At 44.9% G+C, this 27,444-nt stretch overlaps 1 protein-coding gene across 3 annotated transcripts in view; it reads right to left on the minus strand.

Annotated features, from left to right (window-relative positions):
- Positions 1-27,444, minus strand: part of agrn (agrin) — a 253,022-nt gene that overhangs the window by 65,267 nt on the left and 160,311 nt on the right. For all 3 annotated transcript variants that reach the window (XM_085781255.1, XM_085781254.1, XM_085781257.1), the window contains 4 exons: positions 20,065-20,289; positions 17,596-17,820; positions 14,885-15,091; positions 3,502-3,723 (listed from right to left, as the gene is read on the minus strand). In XM_085781255.1, the coding sequence (XP_085637381.1) occupies positions 3,502-3,723; positions 14,885-15,091; positions 17,596-17,820; positions 20,065-20,289 (879 nt within the window). The remainder of the gene's footprint in view (positions 1-3,501; positions 3,724-14,884; positions 15,092-17,595; positions 17,821-20,064; positions 20,290-27,444) is intronic.

A 27,444-nucleotide genomic window follows, 5' to 3' on the forward strand; every position in this document is an offset into this window, starting at 1 on the left:
GGGGCGGGGGGGCGGGACCATTTTGTGAGTTGGGAAAATCTATATTTCTAAGCCGCCTGAAGCTTCCAAATGAAATACAATATTAATTTTATCGAACACATACTGGGCTCGTCTTGAATTTACATATTTAAATTGGAAATATTAGTGGCTGAGAGACGGATATTATTGCGTCACATGAGCTGTTTTCATTAACTGTGAACATTTCATAAGTCATGGAAATTTTAATGTCATCCCTTCATTTATCAGACTTAATTACACAATGTTGTAGGTCACCGCTTCATCTATTTGGGAAATATTCTGCGTACAAATCAGGATATCACAAAGATGTTGTTTATAATTGTTGAGTCTCCTCTCATTATATCAACCTGTCTCCTTTTTCTGTAAATCACCTTACTAAACATCAGACCAAACTTTTTCTTCTTGTTGCTGAGAACCTGCTGACTGTTCTCAAGGTCCCCTTCAAGTCTCCTTAACCCGACACCGGGAACCACTCATGTTGGATCTTGCACCGTGACAGCTGCTCTTGTTGCGTTAGGTGGCAGTATTTGTGGGCTTTAGATATGAGTGTGAGGAATAGGGGGCAGGTTGGTGTAAGAAGTGGCCTTGAAAGCATGAAGGATTGAGTCATTGAAGAGGGGGGGAAAAAATAGAAAATCTCAAGCCCTCCAGCTTTACGGCGTTTTGTTGATATCCTCACCGGGAAAACTCTGAATTGTGGCTGAGGGGGTCTGGGCGGGGTATTACCTCAGGATTAAGCAGAAAGAAGTAGGCTGGTTTGTGTTTTGAAGGCTTGTGAACATGCCTGAATGATAACAACTCCCCTGTTGATGCCTGTCTGGCCAATACACTATTAACTCTGCCTCCCACTTTCTCTGCCCCTCCTCATCTTATTTACCCCATCTCCTTGCCTCTCTACATTTATTGCTTCCCCCCCGCCCCCTTTCCCCTCAGCCTCTCTCTCAACGACCACTCTCACGCTGCTGCTGTGACCTATATTTCTTACTCAACTGCGTATATCATCTCCAACACCTGTGGGAGAAGAAAGGGGAAATTTGTTATTTCCTTTTCTCAAATGATTCCAGCGTCTCTGCCCTCATCTGTTTGGCTAAAGCCGTATGAATGGGCCTTTTTCCGAAGCGACCGATATCCAGCTGGGGGGTCTATTAAGTGCGCTCACCTCTCCCGCTCAACCTTACAAGGTTACCCACCATTCAAACACAGGAGGAGGAAAAAAAAAATCTGAATAATAACAAATGTCACTCATATCGCTATTGGGTTGCACCTGAGCCATATAGATAACCACTATTTTTCCAGCCCAGAGGGGAGGAAATGAAATTATAGCCAGGGCCCATGAGAGGCTGCGTGGTGAGCCACACACACACACAAAGAGTCACAGTTAAACACACACACAGTTATTTTCCCTATTGTGGCACCTCTCCCGCCCTTCAAACCGCAGCTGCCCTCACCTGCCTCCGCTAAGCTCCTGCTTTTGAGCGTTAAAGCCATAAATCTGACAGCTTACACATTATAGTGCAATTGGATGGAAATAACAAAACAGAGCCGGTAAACAAAAATAACACACAGAGAAACAGGAATGAGTAGATGGAAATGTGGCATATAATTGGTGTCTTGATTTGAAAAGGTATAAATCTAGAGATGTAATAATGTTATTTAATGGTTGGGTTACTCAAGCACCTGGGTGTCACAGAGAATCCCCCCTTTATTCATACGCACTTTCTTTTCATTGCTCATCCCTTCAGCTTTTAATTCCGACACTTCCAACAGCACCTGAAGGCAGCATATGTTCTTCTCCTCTCTCTCTCCCTTTCTGCTCTATAAACATGCCTAGTATATTGGTGGTGGGAATAGCCTGTGATAATTAGGTGAGATAATAGCTTAAGTCAGTCAGTTGTTATGGTGCTGAATAAAGTCCAGTAAAGCTGTGCAAACAGCCCAGAAATAACCCACATTATCATCGCCATCATTCCTCGGCTGGCTCGCGCCTGGCAAGCCAATGCCTCAGCATTTTTATGGCACCATTGCGCTGACGCAGGCCTGTTCCTCTGGGAGCCAAGAACCATCCATAGTGCTGGATTACAGACAGGGTCCTCCACTCCGCCAGCGCGCTCTGCCTCTCGCTTTTTAAAATAAAGACTATTCATTACCGCAGAAGGACCCTGAGCCGACAGACCTGCCATCTACCTGCAGTGCGGCGCACCAAATTGAGTCTGCCTGCCTGCCCACCGACTAAACACGCTCTCGCTCCATTTCCTGTTGGCATACATCCTCACGCGCTGGATTTCAATTTAGAGGAGGCTCGGAGGGAAAGATGACAGATGCAATACATCGGCGGGCGGAGAGGAAAAAGAGTCCACATCGGACCTCTATCATCTCCCGCGCACAAAAAGAAATTCAAACCACCACTCACTTTACAAAACAATCAGAGTAACTCTTGCAAAACAAACTCAGTCGTAAACCGTTTGCACGCTTTAGAATGCAATTTCATACCAGCAAAGTGAGACTAATTCACTTGTATTGATCATTTTGCTAACTGTTCAGCTCATGCACAAATACAGCACTGCAGACGCCAACTCATTTTCATTGACACAGACTTGAAAATATGCAGATAAAAATCTATTGTGGTAAAAAACTGAGTGAATGGTAACTGAGAGTTTGGCCATGGGGCCAATAACTGCTGTACTTCTGCCCAGTGTGTGTGTGTGTGTGTGTGTGTGTGCATGTGAAAACCAAATGGCTTGATTATAGCAATGGAAGTACACTCAATCACCAATTAGAGTTCATGGGAAAATTGGCCTTGCAAGATGGCATTAAGCCATCAAGAGTATTCACTAAGTGGGTTTACCAAGCTGTAAAAATCAGTCCGGGTGGCTGTGTGCCTGCACAGTGGATCTGAATATATTTTTACCACTTGAAGCTGTGCTGTCGCTGGTGTACTAATAACTAGCCGATACTCCGACACTGCAAGACAAAGCCAAGTGACTCATGTAGCCAATTACAGAAAAGGAAACGCTCTCTTCTCTCTTGAAGAAAAGTGCATCTTCACTTAAAGGTCAGACTAAGTAACTGGGAGCTTTGGCGTTTGTATAGAAGGGCTGAAGAAGAGCAGGAGGATCAGGAAGGAGACCTGAAGGTGTAGTAAGTATTGTTTTGGCTTTGTTGGATTAAAAAAGGGACGCCCCGGGGGTTCACAAAACTCCATTTTCTCTATGTTCGTTGTTAATGTATGTGGATTATAATTTTTCCTACGGGTAATGTAACGGCATTAATTAATGTAAGATAAATTATATTCCACAAGGTCTTTTCCTACCTGTGAGCTATGATTCAAACTGTTTCATAGCGATTTCATGATTGCACTGTAAGTGACTGTATGGTGGGATGTAACTGCATAATGCATGAACTTGACGCTCACTGCTAACTCACAAAAAGGGATGCGGGGATACTTCAGTTGTGTGGTGCTGTGTTGTGTGTGCAGATACTAACCGCAGGGTCCTTTGTGCTGGATGTGGATGGCCTTCTGCAGGGCGCAACCCATCGCCCGCATCTCGCAGGGGCTGCCGTAGCTGTGGCCGTCGGAGCCGCACACCGGGTCGGACATTTGCGGGCAGGCCTCGGGGCACTCGCACACCGGCTCGTTGTTCTTGACCACGCACACGGCCCCATGGTCACACACCTTTTCCAAACACGGGCTCGGGATGTTGAGATCTAAAGATCGACCGCCCCAAAGAGATAGAGAGCAAAGTTAGAGAGGGTTGAACTCAGCGGGGGCATCTGAGGAGTCGGAGGAATACAAAGCAGAGGTTGGATAAGGTGTGAGGTTGAAAAGGGCAGAGGTGACAGGGGAGGCAAGTTCAGAGGAAAGCTACATGGTGAAGGTTTCTTGTTAGAGAGGGTTTGGGGAACATGAAGGGACACGATGGAATATGCAATACAACCCTAAAACTGTGACACCTCTGCTTCCTATGTCATTTCCTCGCCTTTGTGCCTATCCTGATATATCCTGATTCTTTGAAGAGTCCGCTGAATCCGGTGGCATGAGGACAGCGGATAAAAAACATAGCCCTATAGCACAATAAAGATGAAACAGCCTACGAACAATGGTTGCACAGGCTTTCCTTTTTTTTCCCGGCAAGTAAACGCCCGGATTAATTGACGTTCCCAATGTGCCCCCTTCAAAGGCTGCCATTTGCATCTCACTGAGAGCCACTGCTTCTGCCAAAGCCAGAGCTGGTTGAACTGACATGGAAGACTGAGGAAAAGAAGAGCATTAAGGGAGAGAGAAAGAGAGAGAGAGAAAATGGAGAAAAAGAAAAAGAAAAAGAAAAGAAAAGAGAGAGACGAGGAGAAGAAAGAGCCCTCTGCTTAATAATTCAAAAATGGCAAGCTCCTGGGCAGAGGCAGATATGAAATGTGAACATCACAGAGAGGTGTCTGCTTCAGTCTCTTCCTCTCACACAGAAGCTCCAGCATGACTTCATTAAAACAAGGACTCGATTTTGCACCTATGATTCTCTGTAGCAGCAGTGGCTGGGCTGATATAACCTGACTTGATCAGAAGTGAGAAAAAAAAAGTTATTAACACCCCTTTGATCACGGCCTGCCAACCTGAATTTATAGCTTTATGTGTCAATGAAAATATGAAACAAAATTGACAGGGTGCCAGTGTGTGTGTCGGTCTGGAGGGTTGGCTTGATAGTTTAAAAAATGGAGGCCTTAAGGTAAGATGGAGTACACCCTGATACCGAGAGTAAGCAAGAGACCATAGTCTGTCTCCACAGCGATTTTCATTTGGAAAGGCTTCACGCATGAGGGACGGATCACTCCGCTAAATGTGGTGTGTCTGCAGATTAGAGGGGGAAAAAAGCCGACGGAAGCGTCAAATAATTTCTGACGAGGGGCGCTGGGGAAATTGAAGGAGTTGCATTTTACACCCAAAGTCGAATGCAGAACTTCCTCCTTCTCTAGTCTGCTCTACCTCTCTAGAGGGGTGGAGGGGGGGAGTGCTGTCATGGAAACTGCCCCATGTAATGACACCACCCGTGGTTCCATCATTATCATGACCATTATGGGATTAGATGGCATTGCAGGGGGCCAACTTGGCGTGCTTGGAGCCCCATGATTCATTTATCAGCTCAGAAACGTTCAGTGGGGCCTCCACTCAAAGCGCTAAATGCTGGAGTAAATTATCAACTGGTAACACAGACGGCGGAGATCAGCTTAGGTTCATTCTGATTAAGGCGACGGAATGGGGATGTGACATAAGGATCACCGACACCTGACCGATCCTGAGTGATATATGAATAAAGCCATAAGTAAGAGCCTGGGCTCTAATCTACTTCCTGTTGTTTTTCAGGCAAAATTTGAACAAATCTTTCCAGCAAGGACACAGAAAAAGTGAATGTTTCAGATTAGAAGAGGGGACGCTATTGATTTCTGTGTTTCGATGCCAGGCGGCTGTTTCAAAGGAGCTTGGAGGTGCCACAGAAATATGTAAGCTGTTCAATGCCGCTTAATTTGGTACGGCTTCAAAAACAATCGATTCCCCCTGATCTCTTTTCAACGCCTTGTGTGTGTGTGTGTGTGTGTGTGTGTGTGTGTGTGTGTGTGTGTGTGTGTCCGCGTCGTAAGCTTGTGATTCGAGCTTAACTGTACAACCTTGGCCTCCATAAAAGTTCACCAGCCCACTTCCCAAGGACAGGCTCCTAAAACACAGCTGCAGCCTCTGATAACGCCTTTGTCTCCCTTTCTCTTTGTTTCACACACATAAAAAAAGATGAAAGAATTCCCCTCCAAAACTAATTTTTTTATCATCCTCTACCTCTGGGGGGCAAAATTTCTGCCTGATTTATTAACTGGAGAGGGTGTAAGGAAAAAAAAAGGAGACAAAACTCCCCAAGTGTAAAAATCTTGTGACACAGTTAAAAGCTGAAGCTGTCTTTTTACTCTCTCTTGGATGCAGGCAGAAGCTTTGAAATGGCAGCTTGTCACAACTAAGGCTTGTGGGATGGTGTTCGCAAGCCTGTTCCAGCTCTCTTTCCCTCCTTGGTTCTCTCCCAAACACTTATCTTTTCATGCGTGTATCAGTTTTTCTGTCAGGCAGGTCCAGAATAAGCCAAAGTTTCAGGGTTTTAAAGCTATTTACACATGAACATTAGCTCGTCTGTCGAATTGGAAATGACGTCCGCGCTGCCAAACGTGAGCCAAGCCAAGGAGTTGTTTTAGTGGCTGAGCAGGTGCAGGCAGTGGTCTGCTGTGGTATGACAGCAAGGGAAAGTCAAGGGAAATGGTAAGAGTAAATAATAAAATAAAAAATATATATGAATAATTCTTTCTTATCAGGGATTCTGCTCTGCTGGTGTGCACTGGGCTCTGTTTCTGTACCACCACACTGGTTGAGAGGACTTTACATTCTGGGTGTCACCTCGGTTTCCTCTGCCAGCCGCTGTGTAACTCCTGTGTTTTAATTAGTGTGGTATTTTAATGGCACGGCCGCGCTTCGGGACTCAGAGGGGATTACTTCAGGTGAGGCCGTGCTGTGTCAACTAACTCGCCCCGGCAGAGGTCCCACCTGGCCTCGCCCGATACTCAAGAGGACACGTTCCTCTGATGTTCGGATGCCTGCTTTACCTGTCCGTCTGAAGTATCATTAGTGCCCACTTAGTGCCGTTATCTGACGGATAAAGTGGCAGCTTTAAAAACCCCTCGTCAGGTCGGAGTTGCTGCGCAGCGGGCTCCGGCAGCACTCCGGCTGTGACTGTCTGGTTGCTGCAGAAAGGAGGCGTACCACTGTTAACCCCCTGTAACATGCCGGTGGAATGCCGGGAGATTATTTTGGCTAGAGCTTCCTCCCATCTCCGCTCAGCTCATACATATGCTAATTGGACTTTTCCCCCTCAGGTCCGTGTGCAATTCCAAATCGCTCCCTGTATTATGCAGGGCAGTGAATCAGTGTAATCCAGGTGATGCTCGCAGTAGCCAACTGGCAGGAAGAATCACCTACAACTGTAACCCATTACAACACAGGACTCCAATGGGGCAGAGCCAATCTACAGCAAGCCCCGCCTTCTGTGTTTCTTCACCTGCGGGGCTTTGATCCAACTCCTTTTGCCTCCCTCACATTAAAAACATTTATGTATCATATTAGTCGAGGGAAAGGGAGGTGCAGAGAAAAGGCTATATTAGCATACAGCAAAAGGCATACCCGCGGGCTGTGTCTGTCTACCGCTGAATACTTATCACAGGCAGGAGGTAAGTCGAAGCCTCTTTGTGCATTTACAACTAAGAACGTGCTACTCTTCAAAATGGAGACAACCAAAAACAGAGTGGGGAGGGAAGAAAGACAAGCCGGGATCCCTGATCTTGTGACACGCATCTATCAGAGGTGACATGACATCTAACACTGTTTGTCTAATGCAAACGGGTGAATTCATCATTGAGGCGTGTGTGCGTGCGCCACGGGAAGTCTCAGAAAAATGATTTTTAAAGCTTTTTGACACTATGAAACATCAGTGAAAACAGAGCAACAAAGCTCAGCGTTTATTACATCTCCAATCAAGTCAGGAGCTGCAGCATGAAGAGGGGCTCAGAGGAAACAGGAAATGAAATGAAAAATGTATAAATTGGAAAAACTGCGTGGTTGATCACAGCCCGCCGGCACATAACACTCACAGAGCCTCCAGTCACTCCTGACACCCTGTTGACCCACATTTCTCTGCAATTTCTGCACGATGACAGCCTGCGGGCCACAGTAAGTGGACCGACGGTCCCTGGCTGCTGTCAATCTGGCTCCCACGGCACTTCCCCTAATTAACTTGATTAGGAAAAACAGCTCTGGTGATCTCAGCCTGACTTACATACTCGAGCTCCACAACTGATTGTGAGTCCAATCACCACAGCTGCGTGTCAGCGCACAGGCGGAGATGCTCATCAAATAAACATGCAAATGATAAAATATTCGGCACAGAGTCTTGACACCTAAGGTGACTGATTTTCCTTTCCTGCTTTGCAGAACTCTTTGTCAATGACAATGTGTCTGCTGCTGAGTGATTCTGTGTTAACCTCCAGAGGCGACAGGCGACACATTATAAGCAACAACTTACATGAGTTTCTCTGGGCTTGCAGTCATGCGCGCGCACACGCACACACAAACACACAGTTGGGTAAATGACAAAAGAGCTGTGTATAAAGAATTTGTGTCCGCAAAACTTGCTCTTTCATTCACTCCTACTTTGTCTGCCAGTGTGTTGTGTGTGTTTTAGTGATTTTTACAGAATGATCCTCCTCTGTGGTCTCTGAAGTCACACTGCTACTTGTACTTCTACTTTATGAAGAGCCTAACTCCCAATTTAGAAACTCCTCTCTACTTCCTACTCTTCTAATACCAGACGTGAGGCCGGCACATCAACAGGCTCCGGGGAGTTATGGCAAGGCACTTCGCACTCCTGCAGTCACTTCCATTGATTCAAAGTACGACTTGAATATGCACTAAAATAGCTTGACTTAAAGGAGCTGTGGAAAACAACCTCTGGGCACGAAGTTAGCTGTGATACAACTTGGGCCAAGACTAAAAAGGAAAGTTTTAATTATGCATTTTCAATGTAAATGTGATTAATTTGACACAGAGTCTGGCTCTCTGATATTAAATAAACCAAATAATAAAAAAAAAGGGATTATTTTTGAAATTATTCAAATTGTGCCCCTCAGTGGAAGTCTGTGTGAAGCCTTCATTCAGGTTTTTGAAATTATAAAACTTTTCATGTTTTTTTGTTGTTTTTTTCCCCCACCAAATCACATTTGTGGTGAGGTTTGTGCAGCTCCAGCTTACTGGGAACGCTGCTGTCCATCTCAACAACAACTCGAAACAGTGAGTGAACAATGAATTTTCACATAATAATACTCACACAGCAGCTGCAAATATCTTTCCATAAAGCTGCAGGCAGTAAATCCGAGCAAAAGCACATTAAGCAGAGTACATTACAAGAAGGTATACGACGAGGATCTGAGAACCTGCTGAAATTTTGATCATTATTGGTGAAAGCGCTGTAGAGATGTAGCCCACTTCCTGCCAAGTTCATCAACATGTCACACTTCGGCGGTTTCAAAATAAGCTGACAGGCCTTGAGAAAGGCATCCCAAATCATTTGGCATACGGTGAAAACTGTTTAAAGATCCCGCATTTTACAATTGTCTGCAGTTCTTTCTGAATTGTTGATAAAAAATAAGAAGATATATGGCTGTGGCTTTAAGAACCCCAAATCCTTTCTGTAGTTTTACATATCTTCTCTTAGGCTTCTCTAGAGCTTTAGTAACAACAGGTCAGTGTCAGCCAATCATAAGACGGAAGCCTCCGAGAGCCTCTTCTGATTGGCTGACTGTTTCCTGAGTGATTTAATAAAAACGGAGCAGATTTCAGGTAAAACAGACAAACCAAATCCTGCAGGTGTTGGATGGTGAGTCCAGGTGGGCGGAGCTTGGTAACTGCTTTGTTATGACATCACAAAGTCACAGAAGTCTTGACAAATGGTTTTAAGGATACGTTTCTGAATAATATGTCTAAACAGAGGCTTACTCAGTTCATCATTAGGTATTAATACTGTAGGCCCGCTGTACAATCACACTACACTCATATCTACCTTTTTACAATATGGAATCTTTAAGCTGTCTGTAGTGTGTTTTTATGGGTTAACACGGATTGATTGGCCGCACTAACTCTCAGTATGGCTCCTTCTTTTGGTGCCAGTTCTTACAAAAACTGACCAGTCATTTATATGAAAAACAAAGACTAAAAGCCTAAAATGATGAAGGTGCCCATGTGCCTCTAGCGCTGGCTCCTCTAAATATAGCTGAACAATTACCACATTTCTGCTACAATAGCCCACTCTGCATGCACACTTCATTGTTTAGTTTGTGTGCTGCTACCCTGCTGTGCTGACATACAGGAACGAGAGGAAAAACAGGATTTCATCTCTTCCTGAAAATATTCTTTTTATGTTCCACACAGCAACAATGTAAAAACCCTATAGTGAAGTGGGTGATGAACGTTACAGTGTAATCAATCAGCATGATGATGACAAACATGATGAAAATCCAGGGAGAGAAAAAAAAATGAAAAACTGATAATATTTTTTAACAGTGGAGCAGCTGTGTCATCTCATCAGTTTGTTCGGAGATGACAAACAACTTGTCGCAGCGTCACAAGAATCTTTTATTCCATCTCTGGATGTGACGCTGCAGACCTATTCACCATCCTTCCCAGCAGCCCTCTTCTTTGATTCACTTCCAGCAAATCCCTCACTGACTCACGTGTCCTCACGACATCTTCAAGATTTGTGTCTCCGCCCGGACGCAAGTTAATCAGTTAAATGCCACGTGGAGTCTGCGTCTCCAAACTGAAGAGCTTTAGATATCAATCAAATTGTTTTCCGGGGCGGACAGCAGTCAGGACATTATAGATATGTGGGTTCTTCACATGACGGTTCTTTGTGAGGGTGAGTACTGACAGGGGCGCCCACATGAAAAGAGATTTACGACGGTGTCAGATCTGGGGAATTTTATCTGTTTGACAGGTGACAGGCCGATCGATCACCTCGCCCCACACACATCACTCCGCCAATGAAACGAGGAAATCGTCATTATTTATCAAGTAATGATAATTTAATATATCAAAGTCTTCCTTTTCAGACATACCAAACTTTTCTGGCTCCAGTCGTGTGTGTGTGTGACAGTGTGTACCGCAATGACACGGTGGCCATTGTGCTGTTGTTTTTTCACAGTGCCGGTCAATGTCAGAGCAAAAGGACAACAGAGCACAATGGCATAGTGTGTCTGACACTGTGTACAGTGTGTGTCTGTTGTGTATGTTCCTGCGGTGTGATCAGTGGGGGTTATTGATTGATCTCTGACAAGTCAGTGTTTTCAGAGAACAGGAAGACACGCACATGCCAGCGCACACACAAACACACACACACACAAACACAAGCAAACAGGCAGATGCTGCATGCATCCCCTGGGTGTCTGTCAGGGTTATCTCTTAAGTCTTTCAGGCTTTGCCCATACAGAGAGGGACCTCTATCTTATTTTGACTCAGTCCTACTAACACTCCACTGGCAGTGAGAAAAAAAAAAGAAAAAAAACTTCAAAAGAACATGAGGGACAAAGAAAGACAGATAGTTCTGACATGTAAACAGACACACACACAGAGGGAGAGAGAGAGAGTCACTCTTTGCATGCATATCATCTGTCTGACTAAACCAACAGTCTCAGTGGGCACCTACGCTCGCCTCTTTTGATGTTTAATTAAAACCAAATCGGGGGGTGGCGGCGGCGTTTGTGGCGTTCTGTTTTGAAAAATATGCAAATGTCAATAAAAATGCATTAAAGAAACATACGACCAGTCGCTGATGGCTGGGATGCGCAGGGGAAGGGAGGGAGGATGGAGAGAGAGAGAGAGAGAAGAGACAGTAAGTAAAATAACTAAACAAATGAGGGAGGGGTGGGGTGGGTGGTGGGTGGTGGTGGGGTGTGTGTGCGGGGGTTGGACTGGGACGCTATTTGCCAGAAATAATGAAACAGAGCAAAACACATAAGCGCTCGCCCTGCTATTTCCACTACTCAATTTAGGCGCAGCTCCGACGGTGGAATAATGCTAATGAGTGGCGGTGCCTCCTGATGCTGACAACGGGAGATAACTGTGGTATTCAGCTCCACCCCCATGCCCGGAGGACCAACAGATCTCTCTCGTTTTATCGCCCGGTGACACAACAATAATGAAAAATGTGGACAGAAACTCTGAGTCAAAAATTGTGCAACATGTCTGCTGTGTGGATTTGTTGATTGAGGGAATGTGACACGAAGCAGCAGGAGCAGTTCACTGAGGTTTCGACATGCATGCTGTGTTATCGGCTGTATAGAGGGAAACAGCCAAAAAAAGAAAGAAAAAAAAATTGCTTTCAGTTCAGGGGGAGATTAACCCCAAGACGAAGCTTCAACATCAGTCCCAAAACAGTCAGTAAAGTAAACAGTGTCTCTTGTGTTTTCAAATTCTATGTGGGTTGATTGGCTATAATTTGGGTGTATCAAGAAATAATCTGGGTACGAGAGTTCAAAAGATCAATTGTATAATGGACATTTTGTGAAATCATTTTCCAACAATTTTACATCTATTGAAGTGTGTGCAGCTTAAGGTTTGGTGTCGGGTTAATAAAATTCACTAAGCTTACAGGCTTACAAATCTCTTATTAAATCTTATCCCTCCTCATTCTTCTTTTATTAGAAACCAGCAATTGACAATACAGTCAGGCAGCAGGCTTCACGCTGACAGTGTTTTCCTATTATATTATTTATTTTTACCAAAGCAGTGCATGGCAACTAACTGTTGGTTAAATTTAGGAAACAATCAAGGTTACTATTGCAGGTTAACTACAGTATAGCTCCTTTAAGGAACTAAAAGGGCTGAGTGTGGTTAAAGTTAAAAAAAAAAGAAGCAATATTATTTTTTATTATTTTTTATTATTATATTATATTATTTCATGAATACTGGATTAGCTACAGGTCCGTCCACCACCCTGATATCCCTCCTCTTACTGTCTGCCTTGCAACACAAAGACTCCTCCCTCCCCGGCTTTGGCACAATGGTTTTGCCTGTAAACTAAATGCTGCAGCATTGTCCCATTATTTAGTCAAGAGAGCTGACTGTTGTTTTGCTGGATCTCTGCAGCTGCATGTGATATCAGCAGTAGCTAATAAACACAAAACACGATGAGTAACTTGCACAAATGCAAAAATGAAACTCAAGCCATCAAATGAGAGGAGGTTTTTGATTGGGTTATCAATATTAGGAGTTGGGATCCTCCAGTTAAAGAGTTTGTAAGTTTTCTCTGCCACCAAGAGTGGCATCCAGGAACTTTGGTCGGGTAAAAGACACAGTACAGTCAAGAACAAAAGTAAACAGTTGTGTTTCTTTGTACCTATGAAAACAGCTGTTAGTGAGTTTTGAAGAAATGCATGAAATTTGACGCTGAACTTATAACATTTCCCCAAAACTGGTAAGTCCACGTTGCATAAAGAACAAATACAAGTTCTCCTTTGTTCCTCACTCCACTGCACTAGTAAACAATAAGCACTGACCCCACCACACATGCACACACACCCACACACTGCAGGACCCCCGGGACTTTTAAACACATTGACTGTCAATCCTATTCACCTGTAAGAGTGTTTAATGTATGACTTGTGTTGATTGGAAATGTGAGGATTGCAGTGAGACTGGGAGAGAGCGGGATTCGAACTGCCAACCCTCTGATAATTGGACGACCCGCTCTACTGCCTGAGCCACTGCCGCCCCTCCATAAGGACAATAAAGGTCTTTTTAAGTTAAAGTTAAGTGAACAGCTGCTAATGCCAACATACAGTAGGCTTGGTAGCATTAGCATTAGCAAACCTCACAAATAGCTCCTTCAGACAGATGAATGTTGTATTTATCCAACCAATTTTCTGAATCATGGAGAAAACCGTTGGTGAAAAAATAATAAATAGACTCTGGCTATTTATTTAATTCATCAAACTTGCTGAAGTATTTTTACCTTCTCAGCTCAGTTAGTTCATGTTCTCACCTGGTCTTAAAGGTTTCAGTTACTTACAGTTTAGAAAGGTGGACTGGAAAATGACTGGGTGCATGGGGTTCAAATGGATTTAACAAAATGCAGTCAAACTTCAACTCCAGTGCAGCTTCTATGGTCACAAATGTTTAAAAAAAAAAAAAAAAGAGCTCTGTGCATTCTTCACGCAGATGCAAGCTTTTATGAGATAGTCTGGATGATGGAGAGAGGGGCTGTTTGGGTTGCAGTGAGGCTGGGAGCTGGCATGCAACACTGCATGCAGAGAGAAAGGAGTCAGAGGTGAGCGGTGCTGAAGCATTTAGGAACAGGAGATGCTCTTTTTTTGGGGGGGTAAGACAGGAAATAAAGAACAGGGAGCGGGGGGGGGGGCAGAGGAAGACTTCTCCAACCTCACAGATCTCATCTTGGCAAGAGGTTAAACAGAAGGAAGAGACATTAATGACACAGAGACACACAAGGACTGAGAGGGAAAAAGGCAGCAGTACAAGACCCCTCCTGTTAGGTCCACACGGGGGCAAGGGGAGCGGCTTCACCCCTCAGAGTCCGCCTGATGGGGTCGGCCACTGGGTGACCTGCAGCCAGACAGCCAGGAAGACGGCCACACGGACAAAGATAGACAGACAGACTGACTGACGCACTGAAACAAGAAAGAATAGCTTTTTTTTATACAAGAAAAAGCAACACACATGACAAAGAGACAAAGACAGAGGAGGGGAAAAAAATGACAGAAGCCACCGAAGTGGAAGACCAGAGAAGGAGTAGGAGACGGACAGCGGATGAATGAAACATGAAGGTGGGGTTTCATTGTGTGTGTGTGTGTGTGTGTGTGTGTGAGTTTGAGATGGAAGGATGAAGCGTGACAAGGATGAGGAGATGAATGGGAGGTGAACGGGTGGAGAAGTGTAGGCACGGTTTTCATAAGGAAGGCACACAAGTCCTGTCTGTTTGAGTTACGCCAACCCGCCCTCCCTCACCCACCCTCACCCACCTCCCTCCCCCCTCAGAGAGCATTTCTGAACCATTTCAGACACTTTGCAGCGAGGCTTAAAGTACAGACATACACATCGTTAGCTTATGTGGCACACAAGGCAAATCACATCGACTCTGCATTAAAGACAAGAAGAGAGAGAGAGAGAGGAAAAGAGAGGGACTGAGAGGAAACAACATTAGTTCTTAAAAAAAAAGCCCCAAAAAACAGCCATTTCCCCTCTTTGCCTCCACCCACCCCGCAGTCCTCCAGCTCCACTCACCACAGGGCCCTTGGTGCTTGATGGGGATGATGCTCTTGCTCAGACACTCCGCCTTGCGCCGCAGGCAGTCGTTGTCGTAGGTGTGGCCGTCCTTGCCGCACACGGGCCTGTAGGTGCCGTCGCATTCGATGGGGTCGCAGGAGCAGCGGGCGCTCAGCTGCTCCACCAGGCACACGGCGTTGAAGAGACACTCCTCCTTACAATCCTCTGAAATGGGAGATGGGTAAAAAAAAATGTATCACGTACATTATCTTTATATACCTCGTCAGAGCTAACCATAACCCTAACCTTATCCCACGTTCAGACAGACAACACCCGTCAGTGTGGAAGCATCTGCATTTGTCATTGATTCAGATTTTTCTTTCATGTCAACAATCTGTATAGACACTGATAAGGCTTTTTTTTTTCGAGCTGTTTTCCCAACTGCCAATTTTCTAACAGTCTGACTGATCAACACAGAGAAAGGACAACAGAGGTACTCAGCAAGCGTTTTAAAAAAAAAAAAAAAAAAACAGCCACCAAAAAAAAACATTTCAAGCTAGCAGCGTGTTGAACTAATTGTCCTTCCTGCCGTGTGACACTGCTGGTCCAACCATTGGGAAATAAATCGGTTTTCATCCAAACAGTAATTACATGTTAGAGAGGACTGATGTCACTGGCAGTGCATGTAAAAGCTTTTCCTTCAGCAGCAGAGGTTAAAGCCCTTTGTGGAAATACCTGAAACCGTTAACAACACATCAGAAATGAATATGTTTTGGTATGATGAGCAGCCGCTCTAAGAAGAATTGAAGGTTGAGCTCGACTATAGAAAACAAAAATGAAACTGACACGTGCAAAAGTGGTCATACAAAAGAACACGGTGTTTGTTCGTGTCTGTTGATGTCGCTCCTTTTGTTCGGAGCACATTAGGTGGAAAGAATCTGTTAATTTGTTTACTTTCATTTTATTAGACTGTTCATGGTTTCTTTCAAACGTACCCAGTGTTTTCTGCGGCTGAGGGAGGAATTTACCATCATCCTCTGAACTGGATCTTTTTATATATTTCCTCTAACTTTTATTAGTTTTCTTTTTAAACAATAATAATCATGGCAAAACAAACAATAGGAGAACTCAGTGAAGTGACACTTAATAACACAGTGGCTGCTGTTAATACATGTTCTTTTCTTTGGTGATGTAAGCCCAAACAACTGACTGGAGATCAGGCTCCCTCATCTAACTTTAATAATAAAGTTCCCCAAATAACTTTCATAAAATTGGGCAACTCAAAGAAGAATTTCCTTTTAGGGTCAAGTTAAAGTCTAAACTATTATATTCATTACATTTTGACTCACTAAGCAGAAATCTACTGCGTAAATTAAGAAAAGAGAAAGAAATACTGGTAATGTGAAATGGCAAATTTACCATTGAAGTGAGAAAATCCAATTTGAAGCAGGCCTCTGTTCTGGAGGCGCTCGCTAGGCTTCGAATTTATTTCATTCCTGATCAGTGGATCAAATTTGTACAGCAATTCAATTCCTTTTTCTCTTTTCTTTAAAAGCCTGTCATGCCACACTTAATTACATCAGTGCTGTATCTGAGTGAGAGGGCTACAAGGATGTGCGATGTCATGGTTACAAGTCGAAATGGCCATTTTCATTAGTTACCAATTTGTAATTTGCTTAGGGATATGATTTCATGGATCTCTGTTTCAAATTGAATTATTCTTTCATTTGAAAAAGGCACAGCAGAGGAGGGGAAGGAAGGAGGGGAAAAAAAACCTTCATCCACTTGCTCGCACACGTACGCGACGCGTCGTCACACACACACACACACTGACATGCCAACACAAACTCGCAGCGCTACTTAAGACTGGGATTTGTGCAAATTGAAAGGCTCACACTCCTCCATCAGCCTGTCAGGCAGTGAAGGCATCAGAGCCGGGGTGTGTCACAGCAGTGTCTGTCAACGCTCCTTGCTGACCGTAACCAATGGCCGCCCCCCTTCCAGACGGTGATCTACTCCCGTCTGTGACGCTTGTCAGAGGTCTCGGAGCACGGGCCGGGGTCTCTGCGCATCACTGCCACGAACCAACAAAGCTGTGGCTTCACCAGGCCCCCGCCGACAACACAGCAAGAAAATTGGATTTCCTCCGATGGCTATCAGACGTACAGTAAAAGCTGACAGCTCTTTGTTGACTAAGGCTTAAACCCCGTGTTCTAATAGCACAGATAACAGCCCTGGAGGCTCTTATCAGGCTGGAAGAGGCTACTGCTAGCATGGATACAGTACAGATCCCGAGACCTTAGAGCCATTTATCTCTGTGCTGTGCAGTACAATAACAGTAACACAGAGTCTACACAGAGCTAGAGTCTGTGTGAAACATGTGGACGCCTGCATGTATGACAATATGATGCAGATGCTTCATGATTGTGTCTTGATTTTTATCTGTCGACCCATTGGTTTGCACCATGAGGGCTTCAGTTACACGTTAATGCAGTAGAACAGCGGGTGATTAATTGGGTGAAAGATTCAATCTGGGACCAGTATGGGCTGTGCACCTATATGCTATGGGTGTGCTGTAACACAACGTAAAATAAAAAGCCTTGACTTGAGACATGAATGTGCTTGAGGCTTCTTATCTCTTTGTGTATGGTGTTTTCTCTATCATGAAACACTCTCTTCTTCAAAACATATAGCCACTTTTTAAAAAACCACAAAGCTTTTTTCCTCACCCATCCTTCTGCATCGTCCTGCATGAATCTTCCTGAGCTTGATGCCTTTCTGCATGCCTCTTGCCAACATGGCGCACTCACTGGCGTAGGTCTCCCCATCGCTGGCACACAGGGGCTCGTTCCCCGGGGGACATGCCTCCGGCGTGGCAAAGAGGAGAGTGTTGCGGGTGAGAGTCTCCACCCGGCACATTGTGCTCAGGCTGTTCTCGCTGTCTTTGCACGGGTCTGTGGAGACACAGGCATTAATGAATATGTATTGCAGTATACATATGTGCTGCACAGTATGTAACAGTTTATGTAGGAAAATATTTACATTAATTAGACCTCGGAGGATTGAAAAAGAAAGCTTTAATCAAAGACATCTCCATGTCCAGCTCTGAGAGATGAACAACAATATGTTGGCAGGAGAAAAAAGACAGTAAATATGTAACAGGACAGGATGCGTCCTTGCTTAATTGCCTCAGAACTGGCAACTGTTCAGTTCCTTCTAAAGTAAAGTTTCTGTTAGCTTTGGAGAGCCAGATTGAAAATTGCTGTAAACAACAATATACCTGTAATATGATTCACAAGCCAAATCATCATCTCAGTATGGACTGAATTCATTAACCGTTGTTTGTTTGACAATATTAGTTGAGTAAATTTAGAAAGAGGAGAAGAGAAGAGAAGAGAAGAGAAGAGAAGAGAAGAGAAGAGAGAGAGGAGGAGAGGAGAGGAGGAGAGGAGAGGAGAGGAGAGAGAGGAGAGGAGGAGAGGAGAGGAGGAGAGGAGAGGAGAGGAGAGGAGAGGAGAGGAGAGGAGGGGAGAGAGGAGAGGAGAGGAGTAAGGAATGGGCAGAGGAGGAGACAAGACATGATCCTCCATCACTGCTGCTCCAAAGATATTATCAGTGGCCCAGCAGCTGGGAGCAGCTCAGAGTGGGACCTTGGATATGAAGGGGAGACAAGGAAATGGATGAAGAGACTGTCGGTTTGATTTGCTCCCTGGCACCTCCCTCCTTCCAGGGGAGTGTCGGTCTGGCGCCGTCGGCCCTATCAGTTCGTGATCATAATGGAATTGGTTTGCGGACGTGTGGGACGGGCGGTGTTGCTCCTTGAAACCGGAGCCCAGGCTTTATCCTCCACGCCATGCTTTCAGCATGCGGAAAGACGAAGGATTTATGTAGCACTGTGACATATTAAATCACTGCCAAACTGCCGGCAAGTCATTCAAATCGCACCAAGGATGAAACACCCTATCATCGGGAAAGGAGTCGAACGGAGGAGAAAGAAAATGAGAAAGAGCGAACAGTGGGGGGGGATGGTCTCCAAAGTCCTCTGGCAGACGTACAAAGAGCAACAATGCAGGAACATGAAATGGGACAGAGCGGTTTGACTGTGGAGGGCTGGGAAGAGGGTGCGTGTGTGCGTGTGTGCGAGGGGTCTGGCCAGGCCTCGCACTGTTCTCTGTCAGCACAATGCAAAGGCTCATGGAGCCCAGCGGCTGAGCAAACAGGGGGTTTTATCGTAATGCATGCAGTGTCTGAGCATAAGGCAGTGCCTCACCTGCCAGCCAGACCATTATCTGTGAGAAAGACCATTACCTCCCATTAACTGAGAAGAACAGGATCCGCGTTTCCCTCTAGCTGAGCAAGTAGGGTAATTACAAAAAGAATGGCCTGTTTGCTGCCAAAACTAGCCACGCGGATAAATCAACTGCATTTTGTCTGGCTAGGGCCACGGACTTGAAATAGCCGCGGCTTTAGATGAAATGGCTGCGGGAAGATTTAGAGGCCCATCAGGACGGACTGGTCCCTTGAGCCTCAGCCCTCCCCAGGGAGGACGGGGCAACTCGGGTCACTTTGGCCGACTCAGGCTGAATTTATACGACCAACCTTCCACCGGCAGAGCCGCACATCCATCTCTCATTGCCCACCACCCCTCTATGTCTCCCGGAGGCTCTGGCTGCTAAGAGACAGAGTTAGTGTCTGCTGTTCTTTTCTCTCCCTTTAGCTCGCTGTAAGATTTAAAAAAAAAAAAAACCTTAAAGTTGAGAGCCTTGGGAGTTAGCAACCATCGCCTAATGATAATGAGGATGAGCCACAAAAGCTTGGTCCAACAAAACCTAGAACGACTTAATGAAAACAATGATTCACACAGGACTGAGTACCTGTGCAAAGCAAGCTGGGAGAAAACTGAAAACACGCAGAGGCAAGGCCCAAGTTAGAGACAGGTAGAAAATAAAAGCAAGAGGTAGTAAATAGAGTGAAAAAGTGAAGGACAAAGAGAAGCTTGAAGATTTTCCATCGTCAATTATCAGGCGAAATGACAAAAAAAATTGCTGCTATCAAATGTGAAGCCTATCTGCTTTTCACTGCAAATTTAATATCAGACAAACTGAAAGACGATACTGTGGACTAATGATGGCCGCTTTTCAATAATGCTGCTAAATGAACTGATCAATGATAAATAACATAACCGAGAGGTATCTCACCACAGTGGCCTTGGTATTGCACGCGTATGTTCTTCTGGCTCTTGCAGGCATGCTGATGGAGCTCACAATCGTTGCGGTAGTCCTTTCCGTCGCTGCCACACACCGTCTCCTCGGGCTTGCCCTCGCAGCCCAGGGGGCACATGCATTTAGCCGACAAGCCGTCTGATGACTGGACACAGGTACTGCCGTAGCTGCAGGTCACCTCGGTGCAAGGGTCCTTCAGAGCTGCGGGGACAGGGGACACAAAGAGAAACAAACATCTATTAGTCAAGAAACAGATGACTTTTTTTTTACACTGGGGAGTGCACCTGTCAACCAGCTGTACTCTATGACACTCACTGCTGCTTCATGCTGGAGTGCATCATGTATGACAGGCCGTGTTATTTGAGAGGCTGCCAGTGCACTTTTGGAAGCCCAGCACAGTTATTGTGGGGTTTGAAGAACTACTTGACACCCCTGGGTAAGGACGCACTGTCACAGCTGTCTCCTCGTACAAACAAGTTGTGTTTCATTTTGTGGCGCCGAGCGAATTGAATTAGGGGCTTTACATTCATAACACATTCTCTTTTGCTATGCTCGAGCATGCTTTAATCGCCACGGCTGAAAAGCAACCGTCTGAATATTTACTTTTCTACAAATGAGACCGAGAGAGAGGAGGGGAGAAGGGAAGAGAGGTATTTTCCCCCCGAGGTCTTTGTTTCCACCCTAATTAAACATCGTGCCACTTGTCGCTGAGTGACTCATTCCAATGATAGGAGAGGATGCAACTTTTAATTTCGCCTGTGTTCGCCACTGATGGGTGTGTGTGTGTGTGTGTGTTGGGGGGCTTCTTTTCGGGGTTTCATATGCCCGACAAAAGGCGGCCATCAGATTACAATCGCTACCATCCTGCAGCATGATACATATTTATGACTGCCATGGACAAACATGGTTTCCCATGAGAGAGAAGCCGCGTGTCAGCGGCCTCTCTCATTTCCTAAGCTGCCACTGTTAGAAGAGATATTTACCCATGTTTGATATTATTCCCTCTTTTGTTACAAACCAACATCAATGAATTTAATTTAAAGGGGAGTGCATATATTGAATTTCAAAATCTTTGCTGTGCATTTTGGTTCGTTTTTTCTCTCAGATCTTCCAGTTATGGAGGAAACAGAGATTGCTTCAGATTTATTTTTTTGTTGTTGCTGTGTTTTTTTATTTTATTTTTTTTCTTGTTGTTGATACCTGCCTTCAGGATGCAATGGCACTGCCTTCCTTGTTAATAAGAAACTGGAATGTGTGCAGAAATATATTATGGATGTGTAAGGAGACAGGAGTGCTACAAGGAGAGCTCTTGATCAAAGGATATGCCCTCACCTCGCTTCCCTCATCTTCATGGCGCATCCCCCCCCCCCCCCCTTTTCTTTCCCAACTCTCTCCTGTCAAGTCCTTTTGAGGTTTGGTGCGTTCGACTCGTTAACGAACACTTTTTTTCCCCCCAACATTTCATATTTGTGCTGTACTGCAGAGGGAACTTTGAAACTGACTCCAGACCTAATTAATGACAAAGACACCCTCAAAAGCAGCTTCAAAATAAAGTGCTAAAATTACAGTTTTGAGCTGAAGGAGACGGATGGAAAGTAACTCGCTGAAATCAGAAGTCATTGTGAGCCACCCGACGCGCGGCCTGATGGCGGCCGACGTGGGCAGAGAGCGACTGTGACACTTGGCCTCTAATTTGTGTCTAATCATATGAACAATGAGACGCTGATGACCTGTGGGAACCGGCGCTGCACTAACGACCTTGTTGTCTCTCGCCGAGCAGGTAAAAGGTCACAGCGACAGCAATTACACACAAGTTACATCAACTACGCAATCTACACTGTATGAAACAGTTGGGGCTCCTCCTGTCATGTGGCATATAGCTACTAACCTAGATATAACCTTCACAGTCACAGTGTTTTTGATCCACCTGCTGTTGGGGAGTGGGAGGAGGTGCAGTTATATGTCCTGACAAGAAGAAGCACCTTGTCAGTGCGCTTACACTCTCTGTGAATTGGTGGTTGTTAAGGTGGAGGCGGCAGTCACAGCTACTCAAGAGGAGGAGGAAGATGAGGGAGAGGCCCCGGTGATCCACTCCGGCTGCACAGAGGGGCCCCTGTTTGCTTTGTGACAGTAAACAGCAGCCTCCTCACACTTCTTGATCTCATTAAATAATGGCCAGGGCTTTTTTCTCTCTCTCTCTCTCTCTCTCTCTCTCTGCCCAGCCGTCCTTTCCTCTGAGCGAAGCTGGAGTGTTGACAGGCAAAGAGGGGCGGGGGCGGCAGTTGCAGGCACGAGAGCTAGGTAGAATAGGAAGCGGAGGTGGGGGCTCTTGATTTGAATACTAACAGGGGCCGATTTGGATACGGAGCGCAGCCTCGATGGGGTGTTAGTGCAGATAAACCTCCCTTCTCAGACTCAGACAAGCAGGCAAATTGCCTGGGCGAATGTGATCGGTGTAACAAGCACACATAAAAAAAAAGAAAGAAGAAAAAAAAGAAAGAAACCACAGCAAACTTCAGGCAGTTCTTGCGTATATTTTCTCATTATTATCACGTGAAAAGTGGCACAAAAAAGCACAAAAAAAGAGAGATGAGAAAGAGCGAAGCTGAAGAAGTCAGCAGAGCTGGCTTCACTAAATTAGAATGATCCTCGCTGCCAATTAGATCAGTCTCCCTCGCTGGAGTAAAGCTCAGCGAGGTTTCCACTGCAAGGATAATGAGAAGAGAAAGACAGATCAGGACACAGATAGACAGAGAGATAAAGACGCCAAGTGACACCAAAGTAACGGCATCCCAGCACAAACAGGGACGACATCTTATGACGAGGGAAGGAGAGGACACCCTAGAGGACATCCAGCAGCCCACAGTCCAATTAAAACACTGTCCCTTTATATATGTATTTTCTTAGGCACTCAATGCTGATTTATTTACATTTAAATGACTGGATTTTCTAAAATCCGTCTATTCTTCGAAGCGTTTTGGACTCTTTCCTGTCAGTCCATCACAGCTGGACCTGAATTTGATTGCTTCTTTTCACAGAACGATTGCTCTAATTCTCCTAATCACAGGCATGCAGCATTTCAATGGACACACCTAGCGGAATATCTCCACTCAGCAGGTTCGCTTCATTTGAATCAGAGGGGAGCCATTGTCTGCCAATCGGGGAGGTATTGTTACTGCACTACCCGCGCGCCTAATTGTCAGTTCATGTGTGTCTGTGCCGATTCCTGAACGAAAAACCTTCACTCCCACACGCACACGAACATCGCTGCAAGTTAGGCTTTAACTCAGGGTTCAATCGGGGGTCAGACTGCGACAGAAATCAGTCTGGTTGTTATGTGCTGTGCTGTAGCTGCAGAGGTAAGATGGCTACTAGCAAGAGGCTGATTAGCAGTGCTGGTATTACGTGTGTTCGGGCTGAAGGGCAACGCTCGGCAGAATGCGCATGAATGTGCAGAAAAGAGAAGGAAATGAAGAATGAAGTTGCCAAACAAACGCAGGACTGACGCACTCACCACAGAGACACTAACTAGCTATTGTCTTTACCAGTCAGAGCTGAATTATCTGTCAGGGCAAATAAACACAGAAAAAAAGTTAAATTTGCAAAATTCACTCGGCTCTATATGTGAACAATCAACGTTCAGCTTCACCTTCATAATTTTCTCAACTTTCTCATCTCTATTTAAATTGAAAATATAACTGAAATATGAGTTGTTCGCACAAACCAAAAAAAGACAACTCTGAGTCTCTTGAATCTGCCTGCATGCATAAAAACGATGTTTCTAATGCATACATTTCCAATAACACTACATTTATGTACGAATCAGGAGATATGTGAAAATGACATTTCCGGCTGTGCGGTTCGGGGCAGAGCTGCTGGAGTGTTAGTGGCGTTTTAATTAAGTGAGGTCTCTTTCATCGAGTATTTATTTGACATCATACTCATGAAAACTAAAATGTACCTTGGGCACAATACTGAAAAGCAGTTGATGAGGGTTAGGGGCGTCGTTGGCGGCGGGGTTTGTCTCTCTGAAAAAGTGGGGCAGAGGGGTTTTGGAGGACGGGGGATTACAGTGATCCTCTCACCTCTCATCTCTCCCCCTGGCAGCGAGCAGACAGCCAGGCAGGTGGGGAACTCTGCTGCTCTCTGATCCACTGTTTTGAGCTGTAGTTTATTAATGCTTCATTAGGGACAGGGAGCTGTCAGCGTCATGCTGGCTTTACCTGATGCCCTGCCGCCGCCGCCGCCACCGCGCCAGCAGCAGCCCAGATGTGTGTGTAGAGAGATTGTGTTCATATATGCCGGTGCACGTTTACAGGCAGCAATGGAGTTCAGATAAGTCTGCAAGTGAGTTTGTGATATATATGCATGTGTATCTGTGCATGCATGCGTGTGTGTGTGCATGTGTGTGTGTGCGTGTGCGTGTGTGTGGCGCTTCCTGTTGTGCTGGTAGTGATAAGGGAGGGAGCAGGGGGTTAGAGCTAATCAAATGCAATGATGCGAGGTGGGGGGACTTGGCGGTGTGTGTTCTAATCAAGGCCCCCCCCTCCCCACCGCCAGTCACACACACACACACACACATCACCAGCAGGAGAAGAATAAGAAGAGAGAGAGAAAAAGGAAAAGAGACAGATATAGTGACAGAGAATGAGGGAGAATATGACAGGGAGAGGAAAACAGTAATGAGGGGGTTGAGTTAAATGTCATTTGAGAAAATACAGTGAGAGGGAAAAATGCAGAAAAAGAAAAGAAATATGCAACAAAGCTTTGAGACGTTTACAGTAAAGGAAAAGTTCACAAATGTGTTTTCAACTATTGTCTTATTTCAACTCCTCCTTTAAGGACAGTTCTTCTTCCTTATCATGGGTTCATGCTCATCCACCCTGCAGCTGTGTCCAAAATCACTTCATATTTGAATCCTACTGTAAAGTGTTCACTTGACGTCATTCAGGTTTTTTGGGTGCGCAAATGTAAAATATGCGCGGTTGCCGTCAAAAAAGACGGGTTAGAGATTAAGTGGCAAAGCAAGGAAAGAGTTGAAGGAGAGAGGCGGTTTGGAGAAGTGTGTAGAAGTGCGATAAGAGAAAGGGTCAGAATGGGAGCAAGGAAAAAGCAAGAACAGGAAAATAAACAAGGTTAACGGACGAGATCAATAAAAACGGAGATCGAAGAACTAAATATGGATGAAAAGCGTGCAGCCAGATACCCAGACCAAGTGATGATGAGCAGGAGGCAGGAGGAGTGAGGGAAGGCCAAAGGATTTACAGTGCTACACACCTCTCCAACATACTCCCCATACACACAGATATACACACACACTTACTTCACTTTCTCTACTGTGAGGCCAATTGCTGGAAGATGATTCTCTGTGTTTGATGTAGTTCTTCAAAGAGCTTCATAGAACTGCAGCTGTTGCTCTCTTTTACACGCCTTGCTGTTTTACCCATGAGAATGGAAAATGAACCACGAAAAGCCCTCATCACACTGCAGTCAGCTGGCCACACTCACAGCTAACTAGTTCTGTGTGTCTATTGGATAGGGTTTGTGTGCACAGATTTGAACCTACTTCATTTCGAAAGACAATAACGTTGTCCATCCTATAAAAAAAAGAAAGAAAGAAAAGAAGCAACAAAAAAAGATAAATGTATTTTGGGATAAATGTAAATGACAGATGATGAAATGCTAAAATCTTGCACTGTGAGGTCTCATGATTCCAAAATAGTCCAATTTGTCTGGTAGCTGTCATTTTCCAGAGGCAGATATCTCACGCTTGAAAGAAGTGAAGCACAGGTGGGGTGGTGAAATGACTATACACGGCCCATCTATTCTGCTGAGTGACAGAGAGGAGGCAGGACGGGATTAAATCGTCTGGATGTGGCATTTATGACAAACACAGGCAGAGATGTTCAGGGGGGTTGTCAAGGGACGGCTCACGACTTCACAGAAATTCTCCACTTAAACAAAGTTGGTGTTTAAAGCCGACGAATCTGAGCTGGTTTGTTTTTTTTAGTAATTTAACCAAAAGCATTTGATTCCGTCGTCCTAATTCACATTCATCAGGAGTCCTGCTTCTGGACAGCAGACGATGGCTACGGCCTGCTCTCTGGCTCTTTAGTTGCTAAATGTTTCATTATGTTCACAGGCTACTCGCTCACGTCAGTGCAGAGCAGCTAGTGAACAGGCAGTTCGTTTTTTTTTAGTTTTAAACAGCTGCTGCTGTAGATGGAGCAGATAAAGGTGCTAAGAGAGAATCATGAAACTGCTGCAGGCTATAAAGTCCTGGAATAATGCCACATCACCAGGAGCAGAGAGGAATCATTTGGATGATAATTCTTTGTGTATTTGTTGCTACAAACATTAGTTACATTGCACATATAAACATATAGATCAATGTGACGGGAGAGGAATAAAATGCTGCCTGAGATGGTGATGATGTATTTCTTTGAACAGGTTGTGTGAGACAACAAAGCCGAGATGATGACCCCGCTGTTAGAAAACTGAAGACATTATCCTGGGTTTATGTATTTTTGGGCCAGACCAAAATGTTGCTAAAGGACTCTGTGGACGGTTATACATCACATGTCAAACCATCTGCACGCTTCAAGTGTTACATCTCACTTTGTTTCAGACCTGTAATCCATATGAGCGAGCTAAGAGAGATAAAGGATAAGAAGAAGAGACAGACAACACTATCTGATGGACGGCCTCTTTAACCTCGGGGCCTTCCTGTCACCTTAATGGCCCATGGGATAAAGTCAGTATTACCTATTGAAAAGCTGTCAGTGCTTTTACCATGAGCTGTGTCTCTTGGATTAAGGGAGAGGCCTTTTGAAAGCAAAGTGCCAAAAATAAGTGGAGGAACGCAGTCGGAGATGCCGTTAACTGCTTGTTTTGTTTACTATTTTAAGGCCAGGATCGCACAGTCAATAATGTATTTATGTCGTTTTAAATGGTTGAGCTCTGCACGAGGCAACCCCTTAATCAAACCCAGTGATATGAAACTCATTAGACCCAGTTAGCAGATTTAGCATTACAGCAAACATTTATACTACAGCTATGGTTCACTGATGAAATGTTTTCATCAAAAAAACTTCATTGAACAGGACAAATTACTTTAGTGTGCACAATAGTTTAAAAGCCAAATAAACCCAAACACCCTCAAAGTGATAAACAAAGCAAGAGAGGGAAAATATACTGTGTTTAAAATACATCAACTTCCATCATAGACTGTAAAAAGAATGGACGTAGCGTCCGTGACGTCTCCCATTGGTTTTGGGGAGTCATTTTTGTGACTCAAATATGGCGGCCTGAACAGCGCCATGTTGGATTGGCCGGCCGAGAACCCACCCACTGGCC

Source organism: Trachurus japonicus, chromosome 7 (genome assembly GCF_045865225.1).
Source record: "Trachurus japonicus isolate A0001 chromosome 7, Traja_1.0".
Classification (NCBI taxonomy): domain Eukaryota; kingdom Metazoa; phylum Chordata; class Actinopteri; order Carangiformes; family Carangidae; genus Trachurus; species Trachurus japonicus.